Below are 22,723 nucleotides of genomic sequence, written 5' to 3'. Positions count from 1 at the left end.
GCCAGAATACTAGAAAAATTTCAAAATCATAAATTAACCGCCTTCATAAAGTAAAACAACCTATTAGAAGACTCGCAATTTGAATTCCGCAGCCAGCACAGCACTGAATCCACCCTTATAACTGCTTCAGAGGAGAAACTGGGGCCTTGATACTGTTGGATCTCTCGGCGGCATTGGACACTATCAATCATGATATTCAGCTAAAGTGCCTTTTTAAGATTAGCATTAGGGATAAAGCCCTCTCCCTATTAACATCATTGTTAGTAGCTAGAGATCAATACATCACCCTAGAAAACTTCTCATCCACCACTTGGAATTTTCCCTTCGGAGTCCCTCGTGGGGCATCACTGAGCCCTACTTTATTTAATCTTTACACTGCTCCATTAGTAAAACTCATCAAGATCTTTGGTTTCTCCGTTGTCTCCTGCGCAGACGACACGCAAATCGTCGTGTCAGTCACAGGAAATCCTGCACATACAGCGGCACAATTCTGCCTCTGTATGAAACAAATCGGAATCTGGATGGCTAAAAGCTGTCTGAGATTAAACTTTGGCAAGACCAAGATATTACTCTGCGGAGAAAAATACTGATGTCTGGTCCCCGGCACGGTGGCCACCATATATGGGCCCCATTCCATCCCCATTGGAAAGGTTAAGAATCTGGGTGTCCTCTTTAACAAAAAACTTACTTTTGAAAATCAGATGAGCCAAACTGCATCTACTGTTTACTTTCTTGTAAAAACTCTGAGAGAAATCCTACCTTATATTCCCCCTAATTTACAAAAATCGGTCATGTCTCCATTAATTCTGACCAAACTCGACTATTGTACCAGATTACATATTGGCCTGCAACAAAAAAATGTTATTCAAACTCCAGACCTTTCAAAATGCTGCAGCCTGCCTCGTTTTCAACCTCCCCAAATTTTAATCTGCATCCACAACACTGAAAAACCGACACTGGCTAACTGTGAAAGAAAGGATTATATTCAAGGCCTTAAGCACTGCCTTTGAGGGACTTCTTGCTACTGGTCCAACGGCTCTCAGACAGTATTTCTGCTGGCACACACTGTCTAGACCATTACGCTCTTTTGGAGCAAAGAATGTTGTGGTGCCCAAGTTCAAACCAGCTCAATGTGGTGGCAAATGTTTTACGACCTTGTACAACTAGACTGTGGAACAATCTTCCATTAGAATTAACGAGTTACCAGTCTCTTTAACACTTTAGGAAAGCAGTGAAAACATGGCTCTACCATAGAGGGATGAAAGTGGGGTGCGTGAGGAGCACTCACAGCTAGAAATGTTTAAACCTTCTTATAAATTGGTGCTATGATTGTAAGGGTTGTCACTCCTAGATTCAACTGTAGTTAAGACTAGCCTAACAGTTAGTCCAATCATGCACTGTTCACTCATTGTTTCCCACACCTATTCTATTTGTGACTTTAAATTAATTCATAATGACATAAGTATTCATACTTTTTTAATTTTCTTAGTTTTCACCAAAATTCATTTTGTATAACACAAATCATAAATTCATCATGATCATTTCAAAATCGTAAATCACATATACATTTGTACATAATATTGTTTTTCTTAATTCATATTAAATCAATCAGCATTGACATTTGACACGCCCGATGCATTTCCGTACCCGCATGGTACCTTCCTCAGGGACAATACTAAAAGTAAAAAATATAATAAAAATGTGTGTGTTAACTCATGAGCCCATGGTAGCTGGTTATATATGTGCTTCATTGTATGTGAATGTTCATACCTCAATGGGAATAATATCTGCGGAGTCTCCCTATAAAGTGAAGAGATATCTGTCTGTTATATATGATCTCATGATTTAATAGTGAGTTTAAACGCTGTCAGTCTATATTTCTTACCTAGAGGTGCTTTGAGCTGGGTCTATTGATGAAATGAAGACAACAGTAGTAACGTATTAGAACCGTTACTCAAAAAGGGATGTCAGGGGGAGAAAGGCTATATAGGGCAGCCCCCCACTCAACGCATATGAAACAAAAAGCCCTATTCAGCCTGCATGATATAATTCTCAGACTCTGTAACTAATGGTGCCACACATTATATTGGCTCACCAAAGAAATTGTAATATATATTACTGTGTTACAGGTCCGGACATGCCTTAAAATGTAAACATGAATGTGTACAGACTCACCCACATAGAAAAAATAAGTGAGAACGCCAGGAAAGTACCTCATGGACGCAACACCCGAGAGGGTTCCCGGTTTGTTAATCACCGGTATACCCGCTTCTCATCATCGGCTACTTTCCTGGCAAGGAGGATGAAACAAGTGCAAAAGAGATCTGCACCAAAAAGAATAGAGAAGAAGACAGACAAGGAGTGTACAGTTACACTTCCTAGTGGGACAGACAAAGTTATTGAAAACAGAAGTGCCCACACCCAACAAACAAAAAAATTAATTAAGAATGTGTAGTTTGGCTGGCTGAGTCGATTTTATTCTGGTGCTGCCAAACTCCACGTTTAAAAATGGTTCAACTGATACCATAAGTTTTTACGACTGAACCGACATGTTTCATTGCCTTGTCATTGGCAACTTCGTCAGGGCAAATAGTTGGGTCTCTATTCACAATCCTCCACCTTTCATATGAGGACCTTATGCTCGAATGTGGTAATCGTACCCTCGAGCATCAAAAAGACGGAGTGTCACAGATCACAAGTCCGTCTTGGAAACTCCGAGATGTGAGTTTACCACTGCCGAGTCCCTCCGGCGCTTCCGACGTCATTAGAACCGTACCTATTTATTAATCAGCAATCATATAAGAAAGACTCTATGCAATGAAATTGCACAGCCTACCTGTGCTTAGCAATAAATCGGTCGGGAACCTGTTGGTTGTTTCAAAGAAAGCATAACGAGATTAGGTTAGATCTCTTATCGTTTTTCAATTGGTTGTTACCACTTTTGTTTAAGTTGGGGAAAATCCTACCTGAAAATCTGATGGTCTGCGTGTATCTGCAAAAAAACAGACACGAACATAATCCGACCGTTATTACCCGCATTCTAAGGTGAACGCCAAGTTCATCAATGAATAATAGCCTGAGAAGCACTGATCGACGGTGAACATACCTTTTGTGAATGTTCTCTCGACTTGCGCACAGACGCCAAAATTTTCAGAAAGTTGTCTCCATTACCGTTTGGTATGTTTATACGCGCCTCTGATGTCGAATACTAAAAACGGACTAGAGTTTACTAATACCGGGCGCCATCTTGCAATGGAGCTATAGTGAATCGATCGGTTATTTTATGAGTGTGTATGCTTTATAATATGACTCTATTCACGTTAATATATTTACTATTAACTCGCAGCCGCCAAGGTTTACGAAAATAGTCTTCATGAGAGTCTACCATAGAGGGGCCATATCTGTACCTAGCCTGCCTTTCTGATCTGACACCTTTGGGTACAAGAGCACATTGTTTCTGTCATTAGAAGAATTCCCTTCAAAGCACTCTGCATTGCCACTTTGTAAAAACTGCAAATGTTAGAACGTGGAACTGTGTCCTGGAGATTAAAGGAGTCACAACTGGAGGATACCTATATTTAACCATAGATCTGGGACGTGGAGATTAGAAGAGCTACAGCTGGAGGATACCCATACACGACCACAGAGCTCTGTCCTGAAGATTGGAGTGGAGTACAGTTGGAGGATACCCATACTCAACCACAGATCTGTGACCTGGAGATCAGAGTGGAGTACAGCTGGAGGATACTTGTACTTGACCACAGAACTAAGTTCTTGGGATCAAAGGGGTCATACCTAGACTATACCTGTATTCCACCATAGAACTGTATATTGGAATGCAAAGAGGTAGCAGCTGAAGGAGCTAGAGTAAGCATGTCATGTTGGTGCTTTAGTGGAGAAGTGTGGCTCAGGGGTTAGAGGCGGCAGACCCGGAAGCTGAGATCGGCCCTGGACCAGGGTTCAATTCCCCGCCTCGATGGGGCTTGGGCTCAATAATTCCACGGACTCGATAATTCTCGCTCCGGTGCCTACTCGACTCACGGGTTCACACTCTGCGACTCTGGGCAATAGCTTGCTTAATCTCCACAACGGCCCCTCGCGGCGGGATGCCTGGCTTTCACCTTGTGGATACCCTGCCGGGGTTATCTCACAGGGGAATACCAGGACGGGTTCCCTAAGCAAGCGCTTAGATGCCTGCGATGTGGTGGTTTGCGCTATATAAATACATGTACATTTAAGACCCAGCCCGTTCTATCTGTCAGAAGAAGAATTCCCTTCAAATCATTCTGCAATGCCCACTTGGTAAAACCTGCAAATGCTGGAACATGGAACTGGATCCTGGAGATCAGCGGGGTCACTTCTGAGGACTAGAGAACCAGATTCAGTACTCCGGTGAGGCCTAGAGAATTGTATACTGTACACTACATGATGCCTGGTGAAGTAGATACAGAACTGCAGTAATACCTAGAAAACTTTACACTGTACTCTAGGTGAATCTTAGAGGACGAGATGAAAAAGTTACTTACCTTCGGTGATGATCACTCTGGTGAATGTTCTATCTACTTGTAGATTCCTTGCCTTTTGAATATTTCAGGCATCAGACTGAAACTAGAACCTTTTCAATAGCTCTCTATGTTGACAGGGGTTACTGGCTTTACTTTGTAATAACCAGCCATGAAATGGGGGGAGGCGGGTGGGTCGATGAGAAATCTGCAGGTAGATAGAGTATCCACCAAAACCATTGTTACCAAAGGTAAGTAACTTTCTCTTCTGATAGATACTTCTATCTGCATATTCTGTCTCCGGTGTGTCACAAACACTGTCTGCAGAGGCACCACTGTAGGGCCCTTATGTGCCTGCGTAAGTGACCAAAGGAATGTAGGAAGCTAGAAGACCTATCAGGCATAAGACAATCAGGACTGGTATATGTGCTCCATCATGAAATATTGGAATCATAGCCTGATTGTCCTGAACCGTTTATGGAGGAGCGAAGGCTTGATTCAATGAGGTTTTCAGTACTGCCTCTATGAGCAGGATGTGCTGAGAGGGCAACAGGTGGAATGGAATAGCCAAAATCGAACAGCAACATGACTGTTTTCTACAGGCGGTGCAACACTATCTCTTGCGAGCTGGTCTTGATTATCCAGTCGTCCTGGTAAGGGAATACTGAGATTCCTGCTCTTCTGAAATGGGCAGCCACCACTGCCATCACCTTCGTGAAGTCTCATGGTGCTGAAGTCAGTCCAAACGGAAGGACCACAAACTGATAGTGTTCAGATGTCACCTTAAAGCACAGGTGCTTCCTGTATGAATGACTGCAGGATAGGAATGTGATAGCGGGAATCCTACAGGTCGACAGAGACTAGACATTCGTCATCTTCCAGTGCAAGCAGAGCCTGGGCTAGGGATAGCATTTTGAACTTTTCATTTTTTGAGAAACTAATTCAGAAACTTGAGGTCCAGGATTGGAAGAAGGCAGCCTTCCTCTTTTGGGGACCAGAAAGTCCCTGGAGTAGCACCTCTGACCCTGCTCTTGCTCTGGCACCAAATCCACCTTGTCTTTTTTGAGTAAATATTTTACTTCCTGTTGCAGGACTCGTAAGGGGTCTGGCGGGGTCTGGGGAAGGGTAGGGCGTACCCACTTTTCACAATTAGCAAGACCCAGAGGTCTGAAATAATGGCCCTCAAGGCTTGCGGAAAGGAGGAGACCTGTTCTCCAAAAGGCTATGTGAGGTCTGGCAATTGGGAACTAGGGCTGCATCCCTGCGGTGGTTAGGAGGAGTAGGAAGAGGAGAGGGAAGGGAACAGTAAGGTTCCTGTTTTCCCCCTGCTCTTTATATTGTTTGAACAGTGGGTTTGCCTGCTATTGTTATTATTATTATTATGTTTCTTATATAGCGCCTGAATCGACCCCCGAAGGGGTATCTCCGTGCTTGCCTTGGGAACCCGTCCTGGCTTTTCCCTGTGAGATAGCCCCTACAGGGCATCCCCAAGGTGAAAGCCAGGCATCCCGCCGCGGGGGGCCGTTGTGGAGATTAAGCAAGCTTAATGCCCAGAGTTGCAGAGTGTGAACCCATGATTAGGTCAGGCACCGAAGCGAGAATTATCGAGTCCATGGACATTTGAGCTCAAGACCCTGCCGCGTCGGGAATTGAACCCTGGTCCCGGGTCTGACCTCTGCTTCAGGGTCTGCCTGCTCTAACCAGTGAGCCACACTTCTCCACGTTGCTGGTGGAAGGATTGCTGCTGATGGTCACAAAGGAAAAACCTCTTGAGAAGACTTGAAATCTCTTAAACCGGTGGTAAACTCTCTGCTGCGTCTGGAGTTCCAGGGATATTGCTGCTGTCTTACTTTCCCTGAACCTTTCTAAATCTGAGTCAACTTTTGCCCCAAAGAGACAGAAACCATCAAAGGCCAGGTCCATGAGTGTTGTCCGGACATCGTGAAAGAAACCGAAATTCGTCAGCCATGCATGGCAACGCAAAGAAATGGACACCCCCATAGCCCTGGCAACAGAGTCTGCAGTGTCCAGGCCCACTTGAACACTTGTTTTGTTACAGCTTGTCCATCCCATATTAGCTCTGAAAAAGTAAATTTACAAATGATCCAGAAGGTTAGGTAGACCCAGAGGGCGTACATGTAACTTTCAATGAGACAAGTAGCATTTAGGTACTTGAGGGCCATGCTGAAATGTTCTTCTTCGCTTATTGTTCAATACTTTTGGATTCCCTATCTGATGGAGTACTAGGGAAAGCTCCTGGCAACAACCTCAAGGAACAAGATGCAAAACAACTAGGATTTCCAGTGGTGGATTGGAAGAATGGAAAAATGGGCTTCCAGATACCAGCTTATAGCATCTTGCACTCATCCTGTGAACTGCAGCGGAAGACATGGACTTTTTGCAAATCACAAGAATGGCTCTGTGATTGATTCATTAAAGTAGAGCAAGGGCTCGGTGGTATGTGATGTACGATGCTGGCTTTAGTTTTGGTGGTTGGACCCCGAAGGTCCAACATTTCCACTGCTATATTTATCACTGAATGATAAGTGGTGACCTCAGATGGAGACAATCCAATACAGAAATACAACTCCTAATTCAAGTGATGTATCCAATCCACTGGTGTCCTGTAACCCCACAAAATCCAGGTCCAAAGCCCCAAGGCCTTCATAATGACCAGGATCCGCACAACAGAACATCCATTCTTCTATGAGCTGCTACGCCTCCTGGCATAAACAGTGTAAAAGGATTCTCAGGTGGGGGTAACGCTTCTGGCCGGGTTAGATGAGGTGCTGGTGGTGTAGGTTGTGGACCAGGGACAAGGGTTGTAGTGACGAGTGTAGCGCTGACGGAGGTGTTTGAGTTGCCTTGCAGGTAAGAGGGGCTGGCGCTGAAGTGGAAGATCTTGATAGAAGGCTGCAGGTATCACTGGACTTGTATGCGACATAGGAGCCGAGATTACCAGCGGAAGGAATGAAGTGAAAGGATCCAGGCGTATGCAACGGGAGGGCTCTGAAAGTGTATCCCATCTGACCCATGAGGCCAGTTGGCACTCCACAGAAGAACATGCTTCTTCTGAACACGTTGTACATGGAGTTCAGATATATTGCTGGATCTGTTCCAGGGGTGGGAAATGCTGGAAGTGGCTGACCGGGCTGAGGCCACTGGATGGGTGCCACAGGTGGTAGCACCTCCAGCATTGATGCTGGACCGCATGTTATGGTAGATGCCAGATTCTTCGTGGTATCCTCCACTACTTTGGGCTCTGATGTGGATGGTTGAGGGGAGGGAGTGGGTCTTGGCAACTTACTTATGGAATGGCGTCTCTCAAATTTGTGTCGCCTCTTCTTAGAAGACTTCCACAAAGGCTATGTTTCTTTCTTTTACAATAAACTTGCCCGAACAAAGAACAGACTGAGGGATTTCTACATCATAATTAAACAACAAACTAACCTCACCTCCCAACAGGAACACTAATGAACGCTGTGAAGAAATAGTTAAAATCTATTCTGAGAAAATAATGATAATTTAACCATCTCTTATCCACATCGAAAGTCAGAAAACTAAGCTCTTCTATTCCAATGGTGTACCGATCTCTATGGTAACTCCCTTTCCAGGCTCTACCTTAGACCTGAGAAACACACAAACTCAAGAAAGATCTTCACCCATCAAAGAAGAACACCAACTGGTCAGAGTTCACATCGCTGACAGAAGGGGACGTCCACAAGATAATTGTAAACTTCAACACCACATCCCATACCACTGATCCCCTCTCTCTCCGTTCTGGACTAAAATCATCAACCCTACTCTCTCATTGGTCTGTGTTCCTGATTCCCTCCAACTAGGCCAAGTCAAAACCAGGATCCTAATGACCTCAACAACTTCAAACCTGTCACCAACCTTCCTTTACTAGCAAATGCAATCGAATAATGCATCTTGATCCAACTCATCCAACACATCAAGAAATTCAACCTTCACACCACAGAAACTGCTATGGCTCAATATATCAAATGACGTTCTCAAAACTTTAGATGAAGTTGACTCTTGCCTCTTGATCCTATTTGATCTATCGGTGGTGGGGAACATCCTTTTCAACGCGGATTTTACTCCGCAAGGCTTTCTCAACGCGCTAGAGGATTAAGAATAGTATATTTACTATTCCAACACCTTCCCTAGTGTCCACGGGGACTGGTGTTAGAATAGTAAATTATACTATTCACAATCCGCGCCCCAAACGCAAGTCGTGGTAACGACTTGCGTTGTAAGGGACGCGTTGTGAAAGCACGTTATAGTACGCGTCGTAACGTTGTACATCCATCGGTGGCATTTGACACAGTTAACCACCAAGCTTCACTTGAGACCCTCAAGAATCACACTGGTATCAATGGTACGGTCTTGAGAGGATATAACAATCAGCAGTTTCCTCTCACAGCCTACACCAGTTTCACAGGGAGTTCCACAAGGCTCGATCCTCGCTCCCACCCTTTTTAACGTCTTCATGGAACCCCCTCACAATTATCCTGAATCAAGCAGGTGTGAAATTTATATGCCGATGACATGCACCGTTACTACAAAATATGACCCCACAGTGACATATGCCATTTGAATTCCACAATAAACAACATACAAATCTAGCTAAGCACCAATCACCTAAAAATGAACCCCGATAAAACTGAATGTGTACTCTTTTCCCCCAATTGCAAGCTATTGCCATTCGAAGAATGACTCAAGAGCAGGCAAAGCCCGTGACGGGCGGGCCACCGGGCTGTGACGTGGGGTGGGGGAGGGGCAGGGTGGGGGGGATGTAAAATGCGGGAAACGAACGATTTCAGGTAAGTACCGGAAAAAAAAAACGGATTTCGTTGCGCGCGCTGCATCGCCAAATATGATGCAGCGCGCGGAACAGAATTCCTTTTTTTCCGGTACTTACCTGAAATCGTCTGTTTCACGCATTTTACAACCCCCCACCCTGCCCCTCCCTGCCCCACGTCACCGCCCGGTGGTACGCCCGTCACAGGCCATGCCTGCAAAAGAGCATGAATGCTATGAACTGTTCTTTCATACACTTCAACTCCGTGAAGTCCCTGGGAATCATCCTAGACAAAAACATGCAAATGAAAGAACATATCAACAATTCAACCAAAGGGGTGCTCTACATCCTAAAACATTTCAAGAAAATCAAATTGTTTATCCCACCTGAAGACCTAAAGCTTGCAGTGCAATCACTTGTCCTCTCGAAACTTGATGGCAACAATGCCATAATCACCACCTACCCCTTAAAGTCACCTTGCGCCTCTAAGAACAACTGTTAAGGCAGCCACTAGACTCCTCACAGGCACCAAAAGATTTGACCACATCACTCCTGCACTCAAAAGTTCAATTGGCTCCCAATAAAAGGAAGATGCGTCTTAAAGACAGTCTGTTTCACCCACAAAGCCCTTTACACTGCAAACCCTAAATATTTAGAAAACAAACTTTTGAGAGCAGTTTGAAATCAGGTCTTAAGAAGATCCAACTCACTCCTTCTCATCCCTCCCCAACTGAAAAAACACCCCAGAAACGTTATTTTCAGGTAAAGCTCCATGGATTTGGAACTCACTTCCTAAAGACCTCTGTTGTAATCCTTCTTATATTTGTTTTAAACGGAACCTCAAATCACTACTGATGAACAAATACCCCTGAGCTTGCTACATCAACAAGATCATTCGAAACGGCTGCCTGACCCAAGTCAGCATTTAATCTGTCACTTATGCCTATGGCAGGATTATGTTGTACTATTTGTTGCTATACATATATAATGTTGCCCTTGTGATATACTATGACAAACTTGAATCCTTCTATTAATACTATGGTCTCGGTTCACTTGTCTTGTTAAGGGCTCTAATACTCTTGGGTCTAGCCAGCAATATATAAAACTCTCAAATAAAAAAAAAAAGAAACAGCACCTGCGTCTCTCAACTCATCCTGTACTTGTGTCTTCCTTGGTGTTCATCCTTTGCTCAGGCCATAAACATTTTCCCTCTCCAATATGGCCTTGGGGTACAAACTCCAACAAGAGCCTCATGCCTTCGCATTATGGTTGGACCCATCAACAGATTTCATGAGGGTCAGTGGTTCACATCTGTCCTTCGCAATCTCTGCACTATTTGAATCTGAACATTTAGGGAGAATAAGAACTGCTCCAGAACAAATATAGAATTTGAGTCAACCATGTAGACAACCTCCTTAGATTTGGGCTCTGGATTTGCGTTTATGGCTTCGAAAAAAGGGAACTGGCGCTAGTCCACCGACAGGGGCACTTTATGGCTCCAGTGACGTCAAAGGTATGCTGCTTCCATCATCGAAGTGGAGTCAGTTGCCCCTGCTGGCGTGGCGAGCTAGTTAAAAGGTTACGGATTCAGCCTGATGCCTGGGATATTTAAAAGATGAGGAATATGTGAGTAGAAGTATCCATCAGAGACAGTACTCCAAATAAGGCTTAGAGATTAGGACAGCGTGCAGCAGTGAAATCCTGAGAACTGGACACTGAATTCCAGATAAGGTTTAGAGAACTGCCATTAGACTTCCGGTGAGGCCTAGAGAACAGGACACAGTATTACAGTAATGCCTAGAGAACAGGACACAGTGCTGCTCAAAATGAGGTGTAGAGAACTGGCACAAAACTCCAGGAGAGGCCCAGGCGACCAGACACAGTAGTGTGGCGAGGCCTAAAAAACCAGAATGCACTTTAAAAAACTCACTATTCAAGTAAAGACCTGGTGGACTCCATGTGAATGCTCACATTTTGGTCTTGGATATAACGTTACCTTTCACCTGGTGGCAACAAGAGCAAATAATGCAGAAATAAGACACTTGCCAAAAAGGCGCTAATACAGTTTGTGCATGTTAGCACTAAACTGAACAGAGGGCACACACATTCAGGGATACTCAGCACAAATGTTGTGTGCTCTGGAGAGTATTTTAGCCTGATTTTTTGTGCAAGGGAATACTGTTACCTGTTGGCCATCTGTGCAACTACATTTGTCTCCAAAGGAAATCCCATAGACTGGTTGCAGCTCCTCCCAGAGGTGGAGTGTGACTAGTCCCACAGACAAAGTGTGCCACCCATAGACTGTGTGTTTCCACTTCCACAGTATGCCACCCAAGGCTGGGTATATTTTCAACCCACAAACAGCGTGTCCCCATAGACTGGGTGGTTCCCCTTCCAGACAGTCCACCCACATACTGCATGTCCCTTCTCACAGAGAGTGTTTGGCACCCTGTGTGTCCACTGCCTCAGTCGGAGTGTGTCACGCAAAAACTATGTGTGCCGCCTCTCAGAATGCGCCACCCACTTGTAGCCACAAGTGTATGCAGCCGTAATTAAGTTTAAAAAATCATGATCCGTCAAATTGACATGAATGAGGAAGCTGTTGTGCCATAGGAATATTTTGGAGGATTTAATTGCTGCTAGCATGGTGTATCTTATTGATTACTGATGTGACAACCTTGGTTGATGTGCATGTTTTTTCCGGTGCACAAGGGTTGTGACTTTGAAAGACTAGGGTTCAGGGTTCTGTGTTAAGAAGCAGACTTGACAACTTCTGCCCTGATGATGGTCTCTTATACCGTAGATGAAAAGATCGAAACGTCGACTTGCGCTGTTGCTTAATATTTGCTTTATGTCATGTAACGTAGACATGGATGTTCCTCAACTACTGATAGTAGACAAGGATAATATGATGGCTTAGCAAACAGCAGTGAGACGACCACATATGCAATGTTTCAATAGTGTGTCATTATGTATGTTGCTTTTGTAAGTTGTAATTAGTCCACAGTGTTTTTGTATAACTGAAAAAGCAATAATTAAGTAGAATATTGAAAAAAACAATGATCAAGCCTGGTAGTTGCCTGGCTATATCATCAATGTGGGCACATATGAGATGAAACAGTAATGGCAAGTGGTGTCACAAAATTCTGCTATCTAACCAAGCCCCAAAAACATTGCGCAATGCACCCACTTACATGGCTCGTCATCTTCTGGACAGCGAACGTCTTTGCAGATGTCCTCGGCTTGCGCCCAGAAGCCCTCCTTGCATTCCAGAGCAGCAGTCAGCTTCTTTTTGGTGTCCTCTTTGTTCCTGTCCAAGAGCACCTCCATCAGCAGATTCTCGTTGTGCTTCAGTGCCTCCTCTTTGTAGTGGATCTTCCAGTCTACTTCCCAGCAGCTGCACTCCTTGCCACACTTGTAGCTGAACTTCAGCAACAGTCCGGCGAATACCAAGAGTACCAACATAGCCAGGCCAATCAACTGAGCCAAAGGGAAGAAGACAGAGAGAAGGCAGTTATTACATAGCGGCGAATACCAAGAGCACCAGCAGAGCCAAGCCAATCAACTGAGTAGAAGGGAAAGAAGACAGACCAAAGGCAGTTACCACATAGCTTTTCTCACAGAGGGGACAAAGGGGGCTTAAATCCTTGGTCTTTGCCTGCACCCACAGACAAGCTGTGGTTAACCATGGTCAGATCAGATGAACAGCATCTTTTACAAGTCACTAGGACACACTGAAAAAAGAAAAAGCGTCAAAGGCGGACCCTTCAACTGCACCTCACATATAGTTAAAATAGTATAACATGGTGCACTTCTCTTTCAATACCCGCCGTTGTCTGCTATTACGGCTAGGCAGAAGAAATCTTGACAACATAAAAGGTGGAGCGTGCACCCGTAAACAGATTGGTTTAGCAAGTCTTAGAGTCTATTAAAATTCCATATTTTGTTCAAATCCACCATCCAAAGGTTTAAAAACATCCATCCAATGCGTTTCATTCAAGGTTTCTTGAACTTCTTCAGGGCTGTAAACAATATATATAAAGCCTCAAAATTAGTATGACACACATACAAATATATACGTATAATACACAAAAACACATATAAAAATATTCAGGCATAAACATAACCAATACTTAGAGCACAATAAAACAAAAACAATAACAATGTTTCCCAAAACACTATAATATATAACTAACAAATACTTCTTAATCATTTTGGTATAAATGCATAAGTTTTAATTTCCTATAAGTCTCATACGTATTGGAGGATCTACAAAGAAAAGCACCCCAGATGCCACGATCAATTCCTTCAGTAACCAGGACGATTGCTAGTTGGAGACTTAATTTTCCCACTTCTCAAAATTGTATGTTACTGGGTATATTACTAGAACCTTATTTAGACTAATCCCACAAGACAAACATAGACTGATTTCATAATTATCTTAAAGAACATATATCAGTTGGCAACCTAAGTTGATTAAGAAGTATTTGTTAGTGATATCTTATGGTGTTTTGGGAAGCATTGTTATTGATTTTGTTTTATTGTGTTCTAAGTATTGTTTTTGCTTATGTCTGAATGTTTTTATATGTGTTTTGGTGTATTATATGTATATATTTGTATGTGTTTCATACTGATTTTGAGTCTTAATATATATTATTTACAGCCCTGATGAAATTCAAGAAAACTTGAACAATACATGTTGGCTGGATGTTTTTAACCTTTTCGCCACTGCGCGAATTCTGCCACGGCGTGGGCGGGGCTAGGGGCTGGGCGTGGCGCTCCCGTACTTATGACAGCTCCACGCCGTCATGAGTAACGGGCGGAGCCGTCATGACCCGCACATACACTAATTCGCCAACACAGGTGGGGAATTAGTGCCACGCCATCATGAGCACACGTTAAACCTTGGATATTGGATGTGAATAAAACATGGAATTTTAATGGACCCTAAGACTTGCTAAATCAATTTGTTTACGGCTGCACTGTTCCACCTTTTTTCTCACTAGGGGGTCTATTAGGATGGCGGGCAGATCGCCACGTTTTGCCCGCCAAAACACCCCGCCGGGTGGCCTTTTACCCACCGCCACATTACCATGGCGGCGGGGGACCGCGGCGGACGGAAAGACTGTCTGCCACTTTTCCGCCGGTAGGCAAATGTCACGATTGCCTTCCGGGTGGAAAAGGCCCATTATTTGGTGGCGGTGCCTTGCAGGCACCACCATCCATATTATGATGTGGCTTTTTCAATGCCTTTCCATGGCGGAGACTCTGCCATGGAAAGGCATGCAGAGTTTTCTTTGGGGGCCCGCTGCGGGCCCCCAGTGGGGTGGGGTGTGGGGGGCTGCACTTGGGGGTAACCCATGGTACCCCCCAACATTGGCATGCATGAGGTGGCAGGCACCACACTATGCCTGTCACATTGTGCATGCCAATGTACAACATGCATATATTGCATTGTTGCGGGTGCTGCTTACAGCACCGCCCGCCACAATGTAATATATGCGGGATGCCACCGTCACAGCGGCATACTAAGTGGCCTGTCCCAGCACTGCTAGGGTGCCGGGCATACTCAAACCGCCAAAGGCTACACCAAATGGAGAGGATCTCTACACTGTTATGTTTGCGGTAAGCTGAAGCGGTTGGATCATGTGTGCACACACTTTAGGAATATCCCTGTATTGAGGCCTACTGGAAGACAATTATACAGGACCTCTCAGATATACTGGAGGTATCACTTCCGTTAGAACCAAGGTTTGTGTTATGGGGATCTCATATGATGTAGATATCCCACAAGTTAAGCTTCTTTAAAGTGTACCGGGCTTGGCAGTGGAAAAGAGAGACGTGGCCAAATATTGGGGGGTGCCGGAAGTGCCCACCATGCATGAATAGCAGAGGGGTATGGATTTGTATAGGGTTGCAGAACACGTGGTGTACCGCAGCAGGAAATGTTCCCGTAAGTTCTACAAGATTTGGGGCTGGTGGAGGTCCTACTACGGGTTGGGCACCATAGAGGGTAATTTTGATTCACCTACTTGCTTGACTGTTACCTAAATACAAACCGTTCCAGAGATGTGTGTATGCCCTCATTATACTTTTTTTTCACATAAACTGTATGTTTGGCTGTGATAAGACCTAAATTTCATTATCTATAAGGAACATCAATAGCATCCAAATGTACCTAAAGACAATGGCGCGTGTTGCGCCTGGCTCTATTGATTTTCTTTCTTCTGGTTTAAAAATAAAAGAAAAAACCTATTTTAAAAAAAAGAAAGTCAGCAGAGGAGTCAGGAAGGAAAAGGAAGTAGACAGTTTCAGATGAAGAAATAGAAATACCTGTGGAGGAATGTGTGGCTAACAATGAACAGCATTTGGGAAAAGCTTTTTAAACAATTCCAGAAGTGACACAAAAAGAATCTGGAGCAGAAACCTGGCTGCGAGAAGAGTCCATGCCAGACATAGTCCTGGCCCTTCCCCAAGCTATGCCTATGAAAGATGTGGCCGTGAACTGGGTCGGACTGGCAGTAGTGGGCACCAGGCATTTTCCCAGTGGGCTGGAAGGGTGGGGGCCGGGTTTTGAGTGGTGGGGGCCGTTTGTGTTACTGGGGGCCGGTTTTGCAGCAGTGCTACAATATCGCCACCTGTAACAAAAGCAGCAGCAGTGCTTCTCACTAGCACCCCTACTCCCTGCCTCTTCTGCCTCCCCCGGGCTGGTCCAACTGAATAGCCAGGGCTGGTTTGTGTTCCCATTCGAGCCCTGACCGTGAAGACAGAACCGGAGGGGGGACTGCAATCATTTTTGAAGAAAACATAAAAGGTCAGCTCTCTCCCATAAAACGCTCGGGAAGTGAATGCTTTTCAGCTACCTTTACCTTCTCAGGAATTATAATATATCATTCTCCATGCCCCACCGCAGCATTCAGCACAGCACTCCCCAAATTAGTTGATGAATTTAGTTTGGAAAAAGCTAATTTTACAGTACTAGGTGATCTGAACATCCACTTCGATAAGGATAACTTTGAAAGCATAAAGTCATGCAGGATATGGCAGCAATCCACATGACTCAAGTAGTAAAACACCCCACCCATAAAATTGGTCATACATTGAATCCTATTTTTTTCCAATATCAAAGAGCTCATTATAGATACTCCCATCCCCATGTGCTGGTCCGATCACTTTCTCGCACCCTTCTCCCTTTACACCACTAGAAAACAAATGTATTAGACAAAATTAAAGAAATGTTGATCTAGATTAGATGCCCAAAGCTGGGAAATTACCTTAGTAGATTCAACATTAACAAAAGAAGGTGGAGTGGATGAGAGATACAAAAAATTTAAGAGCTGGCTTAGAGGATCGCTGGATGCTCTAATCCCAATGAAAATGACAGGAACAGGGCACACCTTGGTACTCCATCAACCTTAGGGAATTAAATAGAAAAGCAAAATAAAGCTAAAAGTGGAGAAAAAAAGGTTTGATGTGCCAAGTAAGGCATCGTACAAAAGAGCAACAAAAAAATATCAGTTCGCCATCTGAGAAGCAAGGATAACATACTTTAGCAATAACATAGAAAATGTCCCTAATTCTTCAAAGAAACTGTTTAAATTAGTGAACAGTTTTAGAAAGCAAGCAAAAACTCAAAATGTGCCCACTCCCTCAGAAGAGTGGTATAATACACTGGCTGAATCTTATTAGGAAAGGTGAATAACATCCTGCTTGCCCGTCCTACAAACACTGACACCGACCAACATACTATAATCACAATGGGTGCTTCAGCTAGCCATACACTTACAGCCTTCCCTAAACTACACACTGAGACAACTAAGGAGATCCTCAACACAATCAAATCAAGATGTCCTCTGAATACTGCTCCTCCAGACTTCCTAAATAAAGGAGGGGCATAATATTAGTTGATCTGACAAATCTCCTCAACTACTCAATAGAAAGCAGCATGGGTCTCCTACACAGGAATCTACTGAAAAACGTTACAACCTTCGTAACTGTGATAATGTTAAAACACATGATAAGTATCAGGATACTGATACATATCCCTCTCATTCCTTTCAGGATTCATCTGATAAACGCTTGGAGAGAGGAGGACGATTGGAGCGCAGATCAGAAGAGCTAGTGAAACTAAGGAAGGACTCGTAATGCTTGTCTGATTACATAATTAAACAGGAAGATAAGCCGAAAATATCCAAACCTCAATTAAAAAAGAAGAAGGTAGCTGGACTTAAGGTCAGGCATGACCAGAATTTTTGGACAGTGTGTTAGAAGTCATGAGAGTTCACCAGAACCTTATAGGTTGTCTGGTGGGAGTAGCGCTGTGTAAGTACATTATGGCAGAAATACCGGACCCCAGGATAGGTGTTCTGCTTGTTTATACAAAGTACACCTACCGTTGGAAGGGGTCATTCTCAGGTTCGTTTTGAGAGGAAGTCACTCAGTGGTGCAATATTCTGGTTGCCAAAAAAGATTGGCTACTGGACTTTGTAATGGATTGCCCGAAAGAAGAAATGTTAATTTTGCCTTCTTTTTCTGCCCTCGTTCCAGAATCAATTAAACATTCATTCGCAAAGAAGTGGGCGCTAACGCTACCTTCTGCATTATACCACATCCATGTGGGGTGGGATCACGGTTCACTTTATCATGACATTCCGCCGAGGACAACCCCACAAACTCAAAGACAATCTCCAATAAAAAATTCAACAAAATAAAAAGTTAGAGAAATCGTAAAACAGCTTAAATACCAAGGTGTAATAGAAAGTGGCACCTCTTCAACGAATAATCCTTATTTTCTGGACCAATCTTATCGTCTAGCAATGAATTACAGACATTTGAATACAGCTACCCGCACATTTGCAGTACAAAATGCAAACAGCGGTGCACTAATGAACAACATTGCGTGTAAAAAATATAAATAACACTAGATATCTCGAATGGATTCTTCTGCCAAAATATAGCACCCGGAAGCAGATATTCGACTGCCTTTACAGCGCTAGGTTTTCAGAAACAGTTTTGATGTTTGCCCCTGGGGTATAAGAATAGCCCCCGGCTGTTTTCAGCCAGGGTAACATAACTACTTGAACATTTTGTTGACGAGGCATTGTCCTATGTCGATGCCATATATTTAAAGGACGATGACCTGATCGAACACTTGACCAGAGTAGCCTACATAATATTGGGGTTTGCTACAAATACATTTTTAAAAAATCAAAAATTGGTCACCTCAGTGTCCTATTTTTGGGATCCGAGCTGTCAAGTGAAGGCAAAAGCCTGGTGACCCAATTTCTAGAAAAATGTGAGTTGATTCAACCCACAACCACTCTGAAAAGACTACAATCCATATTAGGATTCCTAAATTTTGGCAGAACATAATTTCTTGATTACACTGAACGGGTTAAACCGCTCTACGAGTTAATACTTCCAAGTACACATAGGACACAAGAACATACAGAAACTTTACATTCCATCCAAGCTGAGAATATAGCTTCAAAACACAACAAACCTGATGATCAGTGTAATCATGGGTACATCAGTGTTTGCATATCATGTTCAATGAAGGTGACACAGTACCAGTTGTATATAAATCACATCTCCATATCAATGCTGAGATGCGTTTTGCACCACTGAGAAAATACTGACAGCAGTTCAGACTGCTTTAGTGAGAGAGCGTGCCCTGGCTCAAGGGAAACAAATTATTGTTGTGACCTCGGTACCGACTTTAGAAGGGGTTACCAGAACAAGTGTTCCTAACGCTAAAGCTTTACATCCAAGATGGATTCAATGGGCAAAATCCCTCACTGTAACAAATGCAGACTACAGATTTGACCTTACATTACAAACAAGCATTTCTGCAATACGAACAAAAATATCCTCTGCCTAATGAAATTATGCCTCTAGATCACTATGACTATGTAATTTGCACTGATGGTTCTACTCAGCCTGCTGTAGGGACTAAACACCAATATTCAGCCACATGCACCGTGATAAATGGCTGTATGCATGATGGGATGTTCCATTATGTCAAAACATACACACAGTCACTTAGTTATTGCACAGCACAGCTGGCAGAACTAAAGGCTCTAGTACTTGCACTACAGTCAGGGTTGGTAGCACATCATACTCACCCATACATATATATGTTTTGTTTGTTTGTGTTGTTTATGTTACCCACTTCCCTATGCTCCACCCTGTGCGTGGCTACCCCGGGGTGTATTGAAAGCAGACCCGATGATGAAGCATGTCGCACACAATTTTGAGTGTGAGTGAGGGCAGTTTTTACCAACACTGTGTGTGCCCCTGCATGCTCTGTCTAGGTCCTTTTCCTCGCTACCCCTCTTAGTGTGTTAAGGTTACTATTGGAGGGTTGGGGCAGTGGAGTAGTAGACCCTCTCCCCCTTTCTTTTGTGTGAGATATGTCTAGACTCTTCCCAATGTGTCGCAAGAGAAGATGTGGTGCTACGATTCCAAGTTTTACTTTTATGCTCAGTTACCCTGATTTTCAATTTACGCTCCGTTTTACCTACATACATTTTTCCACAAGGGCATTTGATGCAATATATCAAGTTCCTAGACTTGCAGTCACTTGTATGCTGAAGTTTTAACTTCTTGCCTGTCATTGGATGAGTTAATACATTGCCAGTAATTGAATTGTTACAATGTATGCAATTCTTACATTTAGTAGTGCCTCTGTGTTCAGTCGCATGCTTGTGCTGTTCAGGAGTAGGTAGTAAGGTGCACAGATTCTTACCCCTTATATATGCATACAGTGGTTTCTCTGCAAAAATACCATTGAAATCAGTCTCATTCTCCAACAGTTCCCATCTGGAATTTATGATTCTTTAAACCGCGTGTGAGACTGGAGAGAATTTTGGCACAAATACCAATCTATCTTCCCTTTGTCTCTTCTGTGGTATTAACAAATCCTTACATCCTTTCCTATGTGCACGGTTTAGACAGTCCTGTAGTATGTTATCTGGATGTCCTCGTGTGGAATAGCGTTTATATTCAACTTCCTTATGGGTTCTCGTATTCGGTTCTGAACATATTCTCCTTATGCAAATGAACTGGGAATAAGGTAGATTCTTAATCAGACTTTTAGGATGAAAGCTCGTATATGCAAGGTCATTGTTCCGATCAGTAGGTTTTTGGTAAATAGCTGTTTCAAATGTATCACTCATCCCTGATTTACTAACTAACACATCCAAAAAGTGAATACTCCGATCCTCTCTGTGGTGGGAGAATCGAATTGTAGGATTGATATTGTTCAACCTCTCAATCATGGTGGTTATAACCATAAAATAAAGATGTCATCAATATACCTGCAGTACATCTTAATATGTTGCCACTCTATGACTTTGCAGTGATTTCTGCCTTTTTTTTTGCCAAGCTAGAAAAATTGGATGTATGATCATATTCACAACAGAAACTTGATATTGTACACCTTACATTGTTACCTAGCGCGTTCACCATACTCATATGCATATACTGTTACATATGCCTATAAGATGATTTTGTCTACCCTACACTAATATTGGTTCCTTGTGCATATACTATGATTTTGTGTTGACGTTGGCTATTGCCTACACTGTGATTTTTGCCCATCGACTGCTTTCCTGATGTTTATTAGCACCACTATCATATTCATATGCTTTCCTTATGTCTTTTATGTCATGCTTAACTAACACCTAATGCATGCTGTGTGTGCACATAGTGTTTATATGACCTTGTATCAGGTAGGCCTCTCTGGCTAACCAGCCTTCAAACCCCACCGTAACCTCTAGTTCCTAAATACTGTGACCACTAAGAACTCGAAAAATCGAGCAGGCTCATCAGTTCTCTTTCGCCATTCAAGGCCCCATCTGCTACGCAGAAATCCCACCAAATCTTCTCGACAAACTCCTTTCTACACGCCCCCATCACTTGTGCCCTACTCTGCCAAAGGACTCCGCTCCACTCCTCTACCAAATGACCCACTGCTGAAACAGGCAATATTCACAGAGGACCCCCACCCCCAGGAAGGGCCCAGTCTGCCGATACTGCAGAAGGACCACTCAGCAATGTCACTCGGCAACACTGTGATTGAAAGGTACAGCTCCAACTCATACTGCATTACATTTCCATGGAAACAAGCATGTAGAGCCCTACTCATACTGCATTACATTTCCATGGAAACAAGCATTCTCCAAGCATGCCGTAAAAGATTTAAAGCGCAAAATCCTCAAAGAACATTCAGAAACACTAAAAACAGACATTTTCTAAACTCCAATTCACACAGCACTTAAAACTGGCTTCATTTTCCACACTAAGAAACCCGCCAAATGGAGAGACATCTTCCTACAACACCTTCACGTAACAAAGACAGTCAGCGTCCCTCATGGAACTAAGCTCACCATAACTCCAAGAAACTTGACAGAAACATATTGTGGTTAGCTCAGATGAGCCATCGTACCAAGAAGACGGCTGGAATGCCAGAAACCGGTGCTCGGAAGCTTGCTTCAGGTCCAGGGAAGGCATGGCTTGGCAGTTCGGGCTGGACTGTTCACATGAGGCACAGGGTCAGACTGATTTGCATATGGGCATGTCTGAACTGGGGTGGTGTGGGGTGCAAAAAAACGATGGAATTAGGCCCAGATCTCTGTACTGGGGTGAATGTATGACATTGTTCTGCATTCTGTCCATCAACTGTGTTTTGGCAATCGTACCAAATAGGTCATAAATAGTTTAGCTAAGCTATTGAATGAAAATATGTCACCACAATCTTCATCTGCTAGGGGAATGGGCCGAGATGCACTAGTCATATAAAACTCACTTCCCCTGTATGCTCTGCGGTCCCTCATACCACCTGTCTTAACACATACAAAGGATATGGCAAGCATGGCCAGAGCACATACACAGGATGAGAGACCAAGTGTCTCATCCTGCTTTAGAACATATCAGAAGAGGCTCCTCCATTATGGGGGAAGGCGAGTCGCCCCCTGATTTCTCGCAGTGTGAGAAGCAGAAACATAAAATGGTATTTTAAATATCATTTTATGTTTCTGCTTCTCGTGCTGCGATTAAGTAGAAGGCAGGGTGTGCCTGGTTCGGGGAAGGTGGCAGGGTATGCCTGGTTGGGGGCGGGTGGGTAGATGGGTCGTGGAGGAGCGGCTTCCCCACTGTTGTGGGCCCTGACTGTTTGGTCGTCCCTCTGTGGCCGACCAAACCAGCCATGCGCACTCTGGATTTTGTGTAGCTCTAGTTCCCTTTATTGGATTTTTGTTGTTTTGGTATCTTTTTAAAGATAAAAATATTTCCTATTTTTATAAATTGGTGTGGGATTTTTATTGTGTGTTGTGTCTTACTTATTTACTGTAGTAATTTTTTTAAATACTTTTCATACCTGTCTCCGAAGTTAAGACATATTGCTCAGTGTCAG

The 22,723-nt window shown here is 43.6% G+C and overlaps 1 protein-coding gene across 1 annotated transcript in view; it reads right to left on the bottom strand.

Annotated features, from left to right (window-relative positions):
• LOC147717897 (uncharacterized) overlaps positions 1 to 22,723 on the bottom strand; it is a 44,566-nt gene that overhangs the window by 8,775 nt on the left and 13,068 nt on the right. Inside the window, exon 2 of the mRNA XM_086920581.1 lies at positions 12,504 to 12,789. Within this exon, the coding sequence (XP_086776707.1) occupies positions 12,504 to 12,789 (286 nt within the window). The remainder of the gene's footprint in view (positions 1 to 12,503; positions 12,790 to 22,723) is intronic.

This window comes from Lissotriton vulgaris, chromosome 5 (assembly GCF_964263255.1).
Source record: "Lissotriton vulgaris chromosome 5, aLisVul1.2, whole genome shotgun sequence".
Taxonomy (NCBI): Eukaryota; Metazoa; Chordata; class Amphibia; order Caudata; family Salamandridae; genus Lissotriton; species Lissotriton vulgaris.
This window is presented reverse-complemented; position numbering and strand designations above follow the sequence as displayed.